The sequence below is a fragment of the Hyperolius riggenbachi genome, chromosome 6, assembly GCF_040937935.1.
Source record: "Hyperolius riggenbachi isolate aHypRig1 chromosome 6, aHypRig1.pri, whole genome shotgun sequence".
Classification (NCBI taxonomy): domain Eukaryota; kingdom Metazoa; phylum Chordata; class Amphibia; order Anura; family Hyperoliidae; genus Hyperolius; species Hyperolius riggenbachi.
In genome coordinates, this window is record NC_090651.1 from 199,778,094 (window position 1) to 199,796,690 (window position 18,597).

General features: G+C 45.5%; 1 protein-coding gene across 1 annotated transcript in view; it reads left to right on the forward strand.

The window, feature by feature from the left end:
* Window positions 1-6,833: 6,833 nt before the first annotated feature.
* The window catches only part of PANX3 (pannexin 3), an 83,838-nt gene continuing 72,074 nt past the window's right edge, over window positions 6,834-18,597 (forward strand). Inside the window, exon 1 of the mRNA XM_068242703.1 lies at window positions 6,834-7,066. Within this exon, the coding sequence (XP_068098804.1) occupies window positions 6,889-7,066 (178 nt within the window). The 5' untranslated portion in view covers window positions 6,834-6,888. The remainder of the gene's footprint in view (window positions 7,067-18,597) is intronic.

Here is an 18,597-nt window from a genome sequence, read left to right on the forward strand (position 1 = left end):
TACAGGGAACAGGACTCAGAAGGATTCGCTATCTCTTCGCAGAGATGAACGCAATCCACAAACGGTAACAGGACAGGATTCAGAAGGATTCGTTATCTCCTCGCAGAGATGAACGCAATCCACAAACAGGACCAGGAACAGGATAACTAGCTCAGCACGGGTGATCAACGTGCTAGAACTGACTAGCTGAACACAGGATATTAACAGTTCGTGTACGTATATATCAGCGTCACTGATGTATCAACGTAACACGAATACAAGGAAAATAATAAACGTGCTGGTATGCATATATATGGGCAATGAACCAATATATGATGCAAAACCAGCAAAGTATCTTTAGAACAAGAAACACGATCGGGGGCTGAAGCGACAGCAAGACAGGCTTAAACTGAAGCTATGAAAACCCGAGGAGTCCTGCAGGAAGCAGATCTTTATACTGAGGTCATCCAATGGGAGCAGACATGCAGATTCCCACACAGGTGAATGATAATCAGTCACAAGCTGACAGCAGGGAAAGGCAGACAAAGCTATGCAGCTTGCATGGAAAGAGATCAGAACTACCTGAGCTGCAGCACTACTACTTCCAGCAATACCTGCTGCAGCAGCGATCATGACAATAGTGTAGAAGATAAGTGTTAAATAAAAAGAGCAATTTTATAAGGCTTCAGACTCTTTAAAGGACACCTGAGGCGAAAATAAACTAATGAAATAAACAATTGTATCTATCTTCCTTCTCTTAAAAATGACTTTTTAAAATATTCCACAGTTTAATGTTTTTCCTCAATGACACGTTCATTGAAGTATGGCAGAGCTAAAATCCTATGTACTATTGATCCTTTTTATCTCTTTCCTGCTCTCAGAAGCCATTTTCTGCTTGGAAAGTGTTTTATAGTGTTTTATAGAGTCAGGACTGAGTCAGACACTTACTTACCTGATATGTAACTCTTTCAGGCAGAGAAAGAAAAAAAGGTACACAGCATAGTTATTTGTGTGCTAGGCACTGTACATACCCATGTCTGCAGTGGGATGCAAAAGTTTGGGCAAGGTTGTTAATCGTCATGATAAATGTCTCTGAAGAGTAGCAACATGGGAGTCTCAAAACAACTCTCAAATTACCTCAAGACAAAGATTGTTCACCATCATGGTTTAGGGGAAGGATACAGAAAGCTGTCTCAGAGATTTCAGCTGCCTGTTTCCACAGTTTGGAACATATTGAGGAAATGGAAGACCACAGGCTCAGTTTAAATTAAGGTTTGAAGTGGCAGACCAAGAAAAATCTCGGATCAACAGAAGCGACGAATGGTGAAAACAGTCAGTCAACCCACAGACCAGCACAAAAGGCCTACATCATCTTACTACAGATGGAGTCACTGTGCATCGTTCAACCATTCAGCGCAATTTACACAAGGAGATGCTGTATGCAGAGGAAGCCTTTTCTCAGCCCACAGCACAAATGGAGCCGCTTGAGGTATGCTAAAGCACATTTGGACAAGCCAGCTTAATTTTGGAATAAGGTGCTGTGGGCTGCTGAAATTAAAATTGAGTTATTTGGGCATAACAAGGGGCGTTATGCATGGTGAAAAACTCCTTCTACCTACAGTAAAATATGGTGGTGCTTCCATCATGCTGTGGGGCTGTGTGGCCAGTGCAGGGACTGGGAATCTTGTCAAAGTTGAGGGACGCATGGATTCCACTCAGTATCAGCAGATTCTGGTGACTAATGTACAGGAATCAGTGACAAAGCTAAAGCTGCGCCGGGGCTGGATCTTTCAGCCAGACAACAATCCAAAACACTGCTCAAAATCCACGAAGGCATTCATGCAGAGGAACAAGTACAACGTTCTGGAATGATCATATCAGTCCCCAGACCTGAATATAATTGAAAATCTGTGTTGTGAGTTAGAGAGTTTGTCCATGCTCGGAAGCCATCAAACCTGAATGAACTAGAGATGTTTTGTAAAGAGGAATGGTCCAAAATACCTTTAACCAGAATCCAGACTCTCAGACTCTCTAACAAAAGAAAGGTTGACTGTATTGACTGTATTGGACTCCAAAAGGATGAGGGTGGGAACTCAATGGTGGATGACCAAGGTAAGGCAGAGTTATTAAATGCTTTTTTTTCTTCTGTCTTCACAAGGGAAACATCACTGTTGCAAATTACAGATGCAGAAGAGTCTCAATCTTCCAACTGTAATATTAAATATTTAACGCAGGAAGAAGTGAAGGCAAGACTAAATAAATGAAAAATAGACAAGGCACCTGGCCCGGATGGCATGCATTCTCGAGTCCTTAGGGAATTAAAGGGACTCCGAGCTCAGCGAAAAAAGTAAAGTTGTACTCACCAGGGTCTTTCTCCAGCCCAGTGCTGGTCGGGAGGTCCCACGCCGGCGTCCTGGCTCCTCTCCTTCACCCCGCTCCGGTATGGCTGACAGGCCGCAGCCCGGGCGACACTCGGTGGAGTGTCGGGCTGCAGCTTCCGCGTATGACGCGGATTACGTCACACGCCGGCCGCCTCGCGTCATCACGGCGGCCGGCGTGAAAGTACTGCGCATGCGCGCTTTAATCGCGCATGCGCAGTACTTTCACGCCGGCCGCCGTGATGACGCGAGGCGGCCGGCGTGTGACGTAATCGGCGTCATACGCGGAAGCTGCAGCCCGACACTCCACCGAGTGTCGCCCGGGCTGCGGCCTGTCAGCCATACCGGAGCGGGGTGAAGGAGAGGAGCCAGGACGCCGGCGTGGGACCTCCCGACCAGCACTGGACTGGAGAAAGACCCTGGTGAGTACAACTTTACTTTTTTCGCTGAGCTCGGAGTCCCTTTAAGTTCAGTTATAGATAAACCCCTTTATCTTATCTTTCGTGACTCTTTCAACTGGCAGAGTCCCAGTGGATTGGTGTACAGCCAATTTAAGAAGGGCAAAAAATCAGATCCAGGAAATTATAGACCTGTAAGCTTCACATCAGTTGTATGCAAACTATTTGAGAGGTTACTAAGAGATACTATGCATGACTTCATAGTTGAAAATAATCTTATTTCTCAGCATCAACATGGGTTTACTAAAGACAGGTTCTGTTTGACTAACCTGCTCAGCTTTTATGAGGTAGTGAATGCTAATGTGGATATTGGGAATGCTGTAGATGTGATATACTTGGGCTTTGCAAAGGCCTTCGACACTGTTCCACACAAAAGTCTGGTGCAAAAGTTAAGCATGCAAGGACTGGGGAAGAGTCTGTGTGCATGGACAGGGACCTGGCTAATGGACAGAAAGAGTTGTGGTCAATGGATCATACTTAAAATGGGTGACTTTTAGAAGTGGGGTCCCACAGGGGTCTGTACTGGGTCCAGTACTCTTCAATTTATTTATTAATGACCTAGTAGATGCAGTAGTAAGCAATGTTGCTATTTTTGCAGATGATACAAAATGGTGCAGAGTCATCAACTCAGGAATATAGGGACATATTGCAACAGGATCTGGATAGGATGGCTATATGGGCACATAAATGGCGGCAGATGAATTTCAATGTTGAAAAATGTAAAGTCATGCATTTTGGTCGTACTAATGGTCTAGCACCATACAAAATAAATGGGATACAGTTGTGACATCAAACTTGGAGAAGGACTTAGGAGTACTCATCGACAACAAGTTAAATAATCGTACTCAATGCCAAGCCGCTGCAGCTAAAGCTAACAACATTTTGGAATGCATTAAAAGGGAAATAAAAACTTGAGATGCTAGCTTAATATTGCCCCTGTTTAACTCTCTAGTAAGGCCACGCCCCTGTTTAACTCTCTAGTAAGGCCACATCTGGAATATGGAATTCAGTTCTGGGCACCACATTACAGGAAAGATATTGCAGTTTTAGAGCAGGTCCAGAGACGAGCAACAAAATTGATATGTGGGATGGAAGGTCTCACTTACTAAGAAAGGTTCGATAAACTGGGTTTATTTAGTCAAGAGAAAAGACGCCTTAGAGGGGATCTAATTAACATGTATAAATACATCAGAGCGCAATATAAAAGCTTGGCAGAAGCTTTTTGTCCCTTCTCAAAGGACTAGAAGACATGATCTGCTCCTGGAGGAAAAAAAGAACATTTATTTAGGAAAGGGTTCTTTAAAGGGGGCTTAGATGCTTTCCTTGCGTTGAAAGACATCCATGGCTACAATTACTAGGTAATGCCGAATGATGTTGATCCAGGGATTTTATCTGATCGCCATCTGGAGTCGGGAAGAATTTTTTTCCCTTTTGGGGCTAATTGGACCATGCCTTGTAAGGGTTTTTCGCCTTCCTCTGGATCGACCGGGATATGTGAGGGAGCAGGCTGGTGTTGTACTATATATATTGGGATGCGAAAGTTTGGGCAACCTTGTTAATCATCATGATTTTCCTGCATAAATCGTTAGTTGTTACGATAAAAATGTCAGTTGAATATATCATATAGGAGACACACACAGTGATATTTAAGAAGTGAAATGAAGTTTCTTGGATTTACAGAAAGTGTGCAATAATTGTTTAAACAAAATCAGACAAGTGCATACATTTAGGCACTAAAAAAAAAAGAAAATAAATCAATATTTAGTAGAGCCTCCTTTTGCAGAAATTACAGACTCTGAACGCTTCCTGTAGGTTCTAATGAGAGTCTGGATTCTGGTTGAAGATATTTTGGACCATTCCTCGTTACAAAACGTCTATAGTTTATTCAGGTGTGATGGCTTCTGAGCATGGACAGCTCTCTTTAACTCACACCCCAGATTTTCAATTATATTAAGGTCTGGGGACTGAGATGGCCATTCCAGAACGTTGTACTTGTTCCTGTGCATGAATGCCTTAGTGAATTTTGAGCAGTGTTTAGGGTCGTTGTCTTGTTGAAAGATCCAGCCCCGGCGCAACTTTATCTTTGTCACTGATTCCTGGACATTGGTCTCCAGAATCTGCTGATACTGAGTGGAATCCATGCATCCCTCAACATTTACAAGATTCCCAGTCCCTGCACTGGCCGCACAGCCCCACAGCATGATGGAACCACCACCATATTTTACTGTAGGTAGCAGGTGTTTTTCTTGGAATGCTGTGTTCTTTTTCCTCCATGCATACCATGGAAGGAGGAGAGGAAGGACCACCTCAGCTTTCTGAGATGCAAAACACTACCTGCTGTATGTGTATATGTAATTGTATAAACTTTTTGGGCACCGATATACACACAATACACAAACAAAGATACAAGATATCCACCGTACATTACCCCTAGGGGTTTATCAAAAGCTTGTCTCACATTAAAGGACTTCCGATGCGAGGGTGATTAAACAAATTTTACTCACCTGGGGCTTCTTCCAGCCCCTAGCAACCATCTCAGTTCCTCGCCACAGCACCTGACCTCCATAATGATCGCGACCTCAACAGCGGGTCGGCTCTTTTGCTGATATCTTTGTTTGTGTAGTGTGTGTATATCATTCAGTGCTCAAAGCATCTGGGAGAGATGTGGCATAACCTAAGATCACCTAAGCCCTGCCCATCTCTTGTTCACCCACTCCATCGTGGGCCATGCATCATCCCTCTTCATAGAAACAGACCTGCATGCAGTGCGTTGGGATGATGCACGCTGATAACCGTACCAGCCATACTGTGAATGTCGCATAGGTGGCACATTGCAGTGCAGAAACCTGCATTACAATACATCCACTAAACCACACCATAACGTCCCACTGTGAACGTAGCCTTGTAAGTTCCTGTAAGGACAGTCCCTATCATGACTGTGGTCTGTAAAAAGCAATGTGGAATATCAGTGCTAAATAGATGCATAATAATAATGGTATGGTACTTTTAACATTTCATTTTTTTACTTAGGAACATGTGTGACACTGATGCATGATGAACAGTGATAATAGCTTGTGGCCCAGCCATATAGGAGACATAATGAATAGGCAGATATTATGTGCTACATTAATACAGGACCTGCAGGATGGAACCTAGGTTCACATACTTTGATGATGGAATTGACAATTTTTGGATCCATCCATGATCTGTTATGACCACACCCACTCACATGGGGCCCCCTATATTTATTCTGCCATGGGGGCCCACTGTTGGCTTTGTCCAGCACTGCATCTTTCTAGGGGGAGGGACTTTGAGGGCTATTAAATAAGTTAACTTCTGGAGGACTATAGTAAAAACTTTTAAAAGTGAAAAGATAAAAATGTTATTCTTCAAAGCCTAATCCAAAGAGGCCTTATGGGTGGTGGTCTCATTTAAAAAAAAAAAAAAAGGCCCTGAGCATATTTGCACCCCCTGTGCGTTTTTCAGCAATGTGTGTCAGTCTGTAACATTGATATAATACCCTAAAATCAGTTTTAAAACAAAGTTGTTACCCTTTAATAACACACAGTATGTGTTCAATAACAGTTATTTTTGGCCGCAGTTCTGCAGTTATAGTAAAAAGGAGCCTGACAGGCATTACAGCATGGAATAGCACTGTGCTGGCCCTTTGTGCACAGGGATAATTAAAAAGGACAGTGACCACATAGGTCTTTATATAGACCCAGCTGAATAACTCTGCTGTGTAATTGTAGTGTTCTCTGTGAAATTCTCAGTGTACACCAAGGCTCACCACAAATATTCTGTACTCCCGGCTTGCCAAAGTACAGCTTTGCAGCCTTGAGGGCAGCTGATTACAGCCTGTCAGTAATTATAAACCTTTGCTTCTATTTACATCCGTTGTGTATGCAGATCTGCTCTTTTATAATGCAAAAAGGGTTTCATTTGGGGGAGGAAAAGCAGAGTATTTAAACTGGAGGAGCTGCAGCTGGGCGGCCTCCCTCAGACTGGGTCTTATGAGTTAGCAGAAGACAGTTTTCATTTTCTTGACTTGTGAATTAATATTTTGAGGAAACATGTCAATCGCACACAGAGCAGCAGAGTATATGCTATCGGATGCACTTTTGCCCGACCTGCCGCCAAACAAGAAAGCCCTTCGCATGGAGCTGCCTTTGGATCGCATTATAATGCTGGTTACAGTTGGCCTGCCACTGATGCTCGTCTCCCTGACGTTTGCACGAGAAATGTCTTCAGGTAAGTGACCAATGTAGCACTGAACAAGGCTCAGCCAGTGTAAGGGTGCATATAAACTTCCAATGTTGGCCAATTTTACTACCTCCATGTAGTATGAGAGCTTAACTACTCAATCTGTTCCTTGTATTCAAAATATTTTGGCCCTCATTCTACACATTAAAGTGGCTAAATTGGCTAGTCATTGGCCAATAAAATTTGGATGTACCTAAGGATTTGTACACACTTTCAATAACTGTTGCCCATTCCTATGTCTAGTGACCGTTTAGGAATGATTGCTGTACAGTCATACTGCTCAGCAATGCTAAGCTGCTTGTTCTATGGAGACTAAATCAGGGAGAGCAAGCAAGCAGCACCACAATGGAAAAACAATGTAAGAATTGTGCAGAATTGTCAATACACGGCAAGATAGTGACACATTGCAGAGTGATCTGGATAGGATGGCTATATGGGCAAGTGAATGGGAGATATAATTAAGGGTTGAAAAATGTAAAGTCATGCATCTTGGTCATACTAGTGGTCTATAGAGATGGCCCAAACCTCCGATTTTCGGTTCGCGAACTTCCGCAAACTTTTGCGAACCGCAATAGACTTCAATGGGGAGGTGAACTTTGAAAACTAGAAACATTTATGCTGGCCACAAAAGTGATGGAAAAGATGTTTAAAGGGGTCTAACACCCAGGGCTGTGGAGTCAGTCCAAAAATCCACCGACTCCGACTCCTCAGTTTAGGATTCCACCGACTCCGACTCCACGACTCCGACTCCTCTAATTTGCATATTACAATTTTGTTGATTAAAAGTATGTAACATGAAATTCGTCTCTTAACTGCCAACGCTTAGGAATTTTACAAGACAACTGAAGTGAGAAGGATATGTAGACTACTATATTTATTCCCTTTAGACTAAAACTAGTCCTTGGTAAGAGTACTTGTAAAAGGTACAAACCGGAACAAAAAACATCTATCAGGCCCTAGGCAATGTAAGTGTGGGTACATGTAAGAATGATGTGCAGGTTCTCTGCAGGGGAATGAGGAGATTGTAAACAGACAACACCTCTGTGTTCAATGTGCACAACATTCTCAGTGGATTCCCTGCAGCTCTGTGGGGAGTGCATATGTAGAGTATAGTACTACTGTGTAACAAAGTAAACCTGAGACAGATGAAATTAAAGTTTTATACATACCTAGGGCTTCCTCCAGCCGCCTTCAGGATAATCAGTCCCTCGTTGTCCTCCTCCACCACCTGGATCTTCTGCTATGAGTCCAGGTACTTGAGCCAGTCAGGCGTAGTGCGCATGCACACACTCTGCCGTCAGGAGCATACTACACCTGTGCAGCACTATTGCGCAGGTGCAGAATGTTCCTGGCTGTGGGAGCGGCATGCGGCCGGACAGCGCTGACTGGCTGAATTACCAGGACTCATAGCAGAAGATCCGGGTGGTGGAGGACAGTAAGGGACTGATTAGCCTGAAGGGGGCTGGAGGAAGCCCCAGGTATGTATAAAACTTTACTTTTCATCCGTCTCCGTTACCCTTTAATTTGTAGTCACCAAACCAAATTATTTGATTTTATCAGCAAAGGGAGTGCATACATTTGCATAAATTAGCATCAATGCAGAATTATTTCCATCTCGTTGACCATCTCTATTAGTGACATGGCTACACATCAGGCTTTATACTTACAGCATGGATGTTATTTAGTATATATAAGAGATTCCTGTGTACACATCATATATACAGTCACAATCAGATATGTATATCTGACTTTAAAAATACGGGGACTGCTTTATTGAAGCAGCACAAGTAACTCATTTTGATTGGTTTATTTCATTTTTGTGGACTAAGCACAGCTATTACTGTATATATACTGTATATATACATTATTTTTTAATGACTATTATCTGAGAAATAGAACATTTTATCATATTTTCTATTTTAATTACAGTTACAAATTCATTAGGAGTCGGAGTCGGTGCATTTTTTCCCGACTCCGACTCCAGGCACCCAAAATTGCCCGACTCCACGACTCCGACTCCACAGCCCTGCTAACACCTGGAGGGGGGCATGGCGGAGTGGGATACACGCCAAAAGATCCCGGGAAAAATCAGGATTTGACGCACAGCAGCGTTTTAAGGGCAGAAATCACATTGCATACTAAATTGGAGGCCTAAAGTGCTTTAAAACATCTTGCATGTGTATACATTAATCAGGGAGTGTAATTAGTGTACTGCTTCACACTGACAGACCAAACTCACTGTGTAACGCACCGCAAATAGCTGTTTGTGTAGTGACGGCCGTGCTGGACTGGTGTGCACCATGGCCAGAGTGCAGGCCGTGGCGGTTTTCAAGCCTATATGGTCGGGCTGAGGTAGCTGAATGACAGAACAGCAGTGACTTTCTGCCTTCAGGTGAGTTGGTAACATGTCCGCCACTTTGTGCCTATACTGAGGATCTAGTAGCGTAGCCACCCAGTACAGCTCATACCCCTTGAGTTTTTTTATACGGGGGTCCCTCAACAGGCTGGACAGCATGAAAGATGCCATCTGCACAAAGTTGATCCAGACATACTATCCAACTCCCCTTGCTCTACCTCAGGGATGTCAGATAAGTCCTCCTCCTCCCCCCCACCCACAAACAATACCACGGGAGTGTTGAGCAGCACAAGCCCCCTGCGACGCCTGCTGCGGTTGTTCTTCTACTGCCTCATCCTCAAAAAAGAACACCTTCCTCATCATCTGACTCCTCTTCCCCACACAACTCTACCTTCTCCCGCCCCTGTGTTGCCGCAGGTGTTGAGGAAACATCTGGTTTTGATGAGAATTTATCCCACAACGCTCCCTCCTGTAACTGTTCCTGTTCACGCTCGTCCAGAGCATGATCCACCACTCTATGCACGGCAGTGTTGCCAACTCATCCCTTTAAATACGGACGCTTATGAATTATACATGTCTTGTGGACAGTTAGATGCAGTTTAGGCACTGATTATCTGTGAGAAGCCCCAGAACCTGTATAACTTAGATGTGTCAGTATTTAAAGGGATGAGCTGGCAACCCTGATGCACGGCACGCTCCAGGAATATAGGCATACGGGATCAAGTCGCTGATGGCGCCTTCACTGCGACTCACCATGTTTGTCACCTCCTCAAACGGCCGTATGAGCCTGCAGGCATTTCGCATGAGTGTCCAGTACTTCGGCCAGAACATCCCCATCTCCCCAAACTGTGTCCTTTGACTGTAGTTGTAGAGATACTGTTTGATGGCTCTCTTCTGTTGTAGCAGGCGGTTGAACATCAGGAGGGTCGGATTTTAGCGAGTCGGGCTATCGCAAATTGAGCACCTCACCGGCAAGTTGTTTCTCCGCTGATTATCGGCCAAGTGTGCCATGGCCGTGTAAGACCGCCTGAAATGCCCACACAACTTCCTGGCCTGCTTTAGGATGTCCTGTAAGCCTAGGTACTTAGACACAAATCTCTGGATTACGAGATTGAGCACTTGTGCCATGCAGGGTACATGTGTCAACTTTCCCCAAATTCAAAGCCAAAATGAGATTGCCGATCTCCAGTTGGTGAGGGGTCAGCCATTGATCCACCTGTTTGTTCAGAGCAGCCAGGAGAGCTGCTCCAGTGTGACTCTCCTCTTTGAGGCAAGACATGTCTAAGATGGCGTGACACTGTCGTACCTGGCATGCAGCATAGGCCCTGGGGAGCTGGGGCTGTGTAGCTGGAGAGGAGATCGCAGCACCAGTAGAGTTGCGCTGCCACTCAGCCAAGGAGGAGGAGGACCACTTGCCTTTCTACTTCCCTGTACAGTTTGGGTAAATTGGGTATCGCCTTTTTGAGAAATAATTGCGGCCTGGAATCTTCCACTGCGGTGTCCCAATGGCCACAAATTTACGGAAGGTCTCAGAGTCCACCAGCTGGTATGGTAACAGTTCCGCCAAGCCAGCTGTTAGACGCTGGGCAAATGGGTGACTGGCAGACATTGGCTTCTGCCGCTCAAGGATTTCCCTCATGGACACCTGGCTACTGCTGTGGGCAGAGGAGCAGGAGCCACTCAAGGTAAGAGGTGGAGTGGAGGAAGTTGGCTGTGATTGTGAAGGTGCAAGGGAGAAAGCGGCTGAAGAAGATGATGCACCTGAAGGAGGAAGAGTAGAAGGAGGGTGGCTTTGCTTTTGTCTGCTGCTTTTGCTCAGGTGGTCTTCCTATTGCAGTTTGTGCCTTCATAAGGCAGTTGTCTCGACGTGGGTGTTGGCCTTTCCACGGCTCAATTTTTGGTGGCAGAGAGTACAGATGGCATTGCTCTGATCTTTGGCATACACACTAAAAAATTTCCACACCGCTGAGCCACGCTGGGGTGTGGGCACTATTGTGGCGTCAGCAGCTGATGTTGAAGGGCATGTTGGCTGGCTGTCCATAGGTGGCGATACATAGCGCCGGACACTGCCACCAGCTGTTTTTGACGACAAGCTCCCCCTGCTTCTTTCAGCAACTCGTCTCCTCCTACTACTCTCTGACTCCCCCTCTGAACTGTCCCCCTGTCCATCTCCTCTATTGGGAACCCACGTGACATCCATATCATCATAATCATGATAATCATCCTCCCCAGCTTCGCTTATATCAAACACCTCCAAAACTGCAGGTACTTCATCATCCTCCTCCTCACACGTTACGTCCATAGTGTCGCCTAACTCAGCCATGTGAGGTTGTGTAACTTGCTTAGCGCCTTCATCTTTTTGTAACAATAATTGCTGTGAATCAGTGATTTTCCCCACCAAATAACTCCTGCGAAGTGTCATACAGTGTTGCCAACTCATCCCTTTAATTACTGACACATATGAATTATACAGGTTTTGTGGCTAGGTAGATGCAGTTAAGGCACTGATTATGTGCAAATAGCCCCAGAACCTGTATAACTTAGATGTGTCAGTAATTAAAGGGATGCGTTGGCAACACTGGTGTCATATGTAGCGGATGTGGTACTTGGAGTAGCGCTGCTGGCTGCGGAAGATAAGGAGTACATGTGCAGTTAACAGATATGCATGGACTGTTATACTAAACAGCATGCGTTCACACAGGTGGTGGTGCAGTGAACAGGTATGCAGGAATTGGTATTACAAATGTGCAGCTGTCACACACAGGTACCGTGACCAGGTGCAGTGACTGGTGGTATATTATTATATTATTGTGCTCACGTATGTGCAACACACACACACACACACACACACACACACACACACACAGTGCAATGACTTGTGGTATTAACAATGCGTGCGCTCACGTAGGTAGGCAGGTAGGTGCACTGAACAGTGAACAGGTGCAGTGATTGAGATTACAAATGTGCAGCTGCCTCACACACACACACACACACACACACACACACACACACACACACACACACACACACACACACACACACACACACACACACACACACACACACACGTAACGTGAACAGGTGCAATGATTGAGATTACAAATGTGCAGCTGCCTGTCACACACACACGCACACACAGGTACCGTGAACAGGAGCAATGACTGGTGGTATTAACAATGCGTGCACTCACATAGGTAGGTAGGTGCACTGAACAGTGAACAGGTGCAGTGATTGGGATTACAAATGTGCAGCTGCCTGTCACACATAAACAAACATATATACACACACACACACACACACACATACACACAGGTACCGTGAACAGGTGCAGTGACTGGTGGTATGAACAATGCATGCGCTCACGTAGGTATAGGTAGGTAGGTGCACTGAACAGTGAACAGGTGCAGTGATTGGGATTACAAATGTGCAGCTGCCTGTCACACAGGTAGTCACTCACTGAATGTGCTGGGCCCGGCAGTGGCACAGTAGGAATTACCCCCAAGGGGCCAAAGGCCAGCTGTGACTGACTGACAGGGCTGTATATAATGCAAGTGGGCCACACAAAAAGAAAAAAAAATAGATCACAAGAACAAGATTAGCTCTCAAAAGAGCTGTTGAGGGGTGCTTTTTTAGCAATAAGAGTCAGCAAGGAGCACGCTAACAAGCCTACAAGAGCCTAACTAAGCTTTCCCTATTGCTCTCTCTGCAGCAGCAGCAGCAGCAGCTCTCCCTTCTCTAATTACTGCAGGTACACAAGTGAGTCCAATGCCTGACGCTGCCTGCCTTTTATAAGGTGGGGGGTGGGACTCCAGGAGGGAGTGTAGCCTTATTGGCTACAATGTGCCTGCTGACTGTGATGTAGAGGGTCAAAGTTGACCCTAATTATGCACTATGGGGGCGAATGGAACTTCCGGAAAAGTTTGCGGTTCTCCGCAATCGCGAACCCCCGGAAGTTCGCCGGCGAACGGTTCGGGCCATCTCTATTGGTCTAGCACCATACAAAATGGGATAGAGATGGGGACATAAAACTTGGAAAGGGTTTTGAGAGTATTGTTAACAATTTAAATGACTATATTCAATGTCAAGCAGCTGCAGCTAAAACAAATACAATTTTGGGATGGATTAGAGAAATAAAGACTTGAGATGCTAGCAGACTACTGCCTGCTTTCCTCTCTAGTAAGGCCACAACTTGAATATGTAATGCAGTTCTGAGCACCGCATTACAGGAGGGACACTTGAGTTTTAATCACTTAACCTCTTGAGGACCATGGTGTTAAACCCCCCTAGTGACCAGGACATTTTTCGACAAATTGGCCACTGCAGCTTTAAGGCCAAGCTGCAGGGCCACAGGACACAGCACACTAGTGATCCCCCCCCCCTTTCTCCCCACCAACAGAGCTCTCTGTTGGTGGGGACTGATCACCCCCCAGATGTTTGTTTATTTATTTATTTTTGTTTATATGTTTGTTTTTAATAAAAAAGGTGTTTTTTTTTTAATATTTCTCATACTCCCCCCCCTCCCTCCTACCGCCAGCCAATCCACGTGATCAGCTGTCATAGGCTTCAGCCTATGACAGCCGATCACCCCTGTGCCTAAGGAGGGGACAGCCGTGCCACACGGCTGTCCCCAGTACAGCGCTGCTGCAGATCGCAGTGCTGTACAGGTACTTAGATGGCGGTTTCGCCGTCTAATAGTCTCTCGAGCGGCGATTGCCGCTAGGAGACTGAAGGCGGAGCTCCGTTCCGCCCACTAAGCAGGAGATGCGCCCACAGTCTGCACGCGATCTCCTGCAAACCAGAGCCCCAGGACTTTACGCCGATCGATGTTAGGCGGTCCTGGGGCTGCCGCCGCGGCCACGCCCATCGGCGTGATGCGGCAGGCTACTGGTTAAAGTATAAGATAATGAATTGGTTGTGTAGTATGGATAATTACTAGAACATACGTAGCAAATAAAAAAAGTTCTCATAGTTTTATTTTCAGTTATACAGCTTTTTTTTTATAATATTGCATCATTCTCTAATATTTGCAGTTTACACACTACCCCGCATTCTAAATGTTTTTTACAGAACAGACAGTGAACTTTTGACCTGTCCTGAACTGTTCTCTGCAAAAGAAAAAAACGTGTTGATAACCTTCAGAACACAGAGCTCTCTGCAACTTTGAAAGTCATGGAGCTCAATTGCAATTTGCATAGATAACAACTGGAGTTTCTTAACCCTTCCTGTACTGGAAACAACATTAGACTTACCACATGTCTCTGCTCCTAATTCTTTATTTCTTAGCTGTACTACACATACAAATCATATCATAAAAAAAAATGTGCTTAAGTGTCTCTTTAAGAACCACAGGTTTAAACCATCTATGGAAGAAGGGAGCGCTCTAAGTGCATTACCAAGAGTTGGACTTTATTGCACATAAATAAAATTAAATACTCACAAGATGTCTGAATAAAATTCACCTGTCAATGGCAAGCCAACCATTACACCCCTCTGCGGCTATGTGGCATGCGCTGTGGCCAGCAGCGCAATGTCCGATCTCTCTAGGAGGCTCGTCTTCCGAGGTGGTGGGCGGGGCTTAGTGACGGAGTGCGTGTGACGTCATTACGCGTTTTGGCGCGCTGCGCCTTCATCAGATGACGTCACAACCATGATGTCCTTCATACAATCCGGCAAAAATTCTAGTTGGCTGTTGGCTGGCTGACTCCTGCAGCTTCTCTTCCTGATGAGATCCAAAATGACTGGACAGAAAACTGTCCTCCCTAGTCCCTCTCTCCCATTATGACACATATGAGGAAGTCAGAGAGCGGGTTGGGAGGGGTCAGCAGCCAATCTTTACCTGTGAGACCAACAATGGTTGTGAGCTCCTGCTTGCTCTATCCCTCACAAGAGAACTGATGCCGGTGCACTCCTCCAAGCAGGTACAGCACTCCAGACCACACTGTGTAGATCCAATTCAGCTGAAGGAGACACCCCTCAGGCTTGAGCCTTCGTTCAGTTTAATGCAAAGTCGGCACACACAGATGAGAGGCACAATTTTCTGTCCAGTCATTTTGGATCTCATCAGGAAGTTAAACAGCCAACTAGAATTTTTGCCGGATTGGATGAAGGACATTATTGTCATGACGTCATCTGACGAAGGCGCAGCGTGCCGAAACGCGTAATGACGTCACACGCACTCCGTCACTAAGCCCTGCCCACCGCCTCGGAAGACGAGCCTCCTGGAGAGAGCGGACATTGCGATGCTGCCCACAGCGCATGCCACATAGCTGCAGAGGGGTGTAACGGTTGGCTTACCGTTGACAGGCGAATTTTATTCAGACATCTTTGAGTATTTAATTTTATTTATGCGCAATAAAGTCCAACTCTTGGTAATGCACTTAGAGCGCTCCCTTCTTCCATAGATGTTCTTTGCACCTCCCTACACTGGAGCAGCACGGTGTACAATTGCCAAGATAGGACAAGCAGTGTGATTGGATTTGACTGGTTCCTCGCCCTCTGGAGTGGAAGTGCAAGGAGTACTTTTTTTTCACAGGTTTAAACCACCCTAGTGACCAGGCCATTTTTTACAATTCGGCACTTCACAACTTTAACTGTTTATTGCTTGTCATACAATTTAGCACCCAAATGAGTTTTACCTCCTTTTCTTGTCACGAATAGAGCTTTCTTTTGGGGCTATTTTATTGCTGCTGCGATTTTTAGTTTTTATTATATTCATCAAAAAATATTTTCTAATTTTGTGGTAACATTTTTCAAATAAAATAAAATTTCTATTTAAGATTTTGTTCAAATGTATTGTGCTACATGTCTTTGACAAAAAAAAAGACAAAAAAAACCCAACAAGTGTATATGTATTGATTTGGGTAAAAGTTATAGCGTTTATAAACTATGCTACAAAAATGTGAACTTACGCAGTTAGAACCAGCTCTGACTTTTTTGAGCACCTGTCATGTTTCTTGAGGTGCTAGAATGTCAAGATAGTATAAATACCCCCAAATGACCTCATTGTGGAAAAAAGACACCCCAAGGCGTTTGCTGAGGGGCATGGAAAGTTCATGCAAGATTTTTGTGGAAAAGAAAAAAAATCAATTTCTGCTAACTTGTGACAAAAAAATTAAAAACTGCCACAGACTCACCATGTCCCGCAGTGAATACCTTGGGGTGTCTACTTTAAAAAATGGGGCACTTGTGGGGTGTGTACTGTCCTGGCATTTTGGGGGGGGGCTAAATTGTGAGCACTCCTAAAGTCTAAAGGTGCTCATTGGACTTTGGGCCCCTTTGCGCAGTTAGGCAGCAAAAATGTGTCACACACATGGTATCGCCATACTTGGGAGAAGTAATATGTGTTTCGGGGGGTCATTTCACACATACCCATCCTGTGTGTGAGAAATATCTCTGGAAATTACAATTTATTTATTTTTTAACACAAAGTTGTTCATTTACAGAGCTATTTCTCTCACTCAGCATGTGTATGTGTAAAAATACACCCCAAAACACATTATACTACTCTTGAGTACAGCGATCACATGTGTGACACTTTTTTTGCAGCCTAGCTGTGCAAAGGGGCCTAAAGTCCAATGAGTACCTTTAGGATTTCACAGAGCATTTTTTAGGCATTTGGTTTTTCAGCGTACTTCGCACGGTTTAAGGCCCCTAAAATGCCAGGGCAGTACAAGTACCCCACAAGTGACCCCACCTTGGAAAGAAGACACCCCAAGGTACCCCGTGAGGGGTATGGTTAGTTCATAGAAGATTTAATTTTTTTGTCACAAGTTAGTGGAAAATGACACTTTGTGAGGAAAAAAATTAATTTCCACTAACGTGTGACAAAAAAGGAACACACTAGGCAGGATTGCATATGCATTTTCCATAGCACAGAGTGGAAAATGCATATGCGATTCTGCCTAGTGTGTTCCTACTCTGAGTAACTATAATAGCAATCCATGCAAACTGGACTACTACATGGCGGCCTTTAACATTGATGTATCTGTGTATAGCATGCCCTCACAGATTTCCTCCATATACACACCGAGGAGTGGAGCTCAGGAGACAAGGTAGAAATGGAAAGGAGCTGTAGCTCTAAGTAGCTCCTATAAGCAGCAGAGTGCTGCATGCAGACTGCAACCAGCCCACATCAACAGCTGTATCCTACATCCCACCAGCACATATACCGTCTTTCCCCTAAAATAAGACCCCCCCCCCCCCCCAAAAAAAAAAAATAAGACCTATCTTATATTTTAAGCATGCTTGAAATATAAGACATCCTCCGAAAATAAGATCTATCTGCACACCCCCCTCCCCCCCCTGCTGTGATGCCGCACCGCCGCTGCTGCCAATTTACCTCCCCACTGCTTGCCCCCTCCTCCAGCAAATCAGATCCCCCTCCATAAACAGAGATCACTTCCTGTATACGGCAGTGTTAATACTGTACAAGCTTAGCTGCCTTTCCCCACTGATCTGAGGTTTGAATTATGCACTGCGTATTGCAGAGGGGAGTCCGACTTTCTAGAGGAGGGGGGCCAGCAGCAAAGGAGGTAAATTGGCGGCGGCAGTAGCAGCCATGGGGGGGGGTGGGGGGGTAATGTGCCTATTTACACTGGCTGCATACTAGGGGGTTCTGGCTATATACTGGGCGGTGGGAGGGTGTCTGGGTATACACTAGGGCCCCTAGTGTATACCCAGACACCCTCCCACCCCCCAGTATATAGCCAGAAACCCCTAGTCTGTGCATTACAGTCTGGATGACGTCAGTGTGACTCAGTGAGCCGCATGCTGGAGCGCAGGAGGATCTGACCCGAAAGTCGACTTGGCGAGGTTGGCATCTCCACCGGAGGCGACCGAAGCGGCTGTCAGGGGCTGTAGGAAGCCCCAGGCAGGGGAGGACTGGCCCAGGGGGACGGGGGGCAATTGCCCCCCGGGCCGCTTGAATCTTAAGTAATTAGGGCCAGCCACTGCTATATGCAGCGGCCGCAGACATACCACAGGTGACAGGTTCGCAGTGGGGATCGCAACCTCGCGCGATATTTCCCGGCAAGTTGAAGTATCCAATCAGAGAAGGGGCTGAGGCGGCCGGCTGTGGTGTGCCCTTGTGCGTGGCTGAGCCTGCGGTGGATGTGAGCGGCCCAAGGACACAAATAGCTTAGGTCCTCTCCGGCCTGGTGGGTTG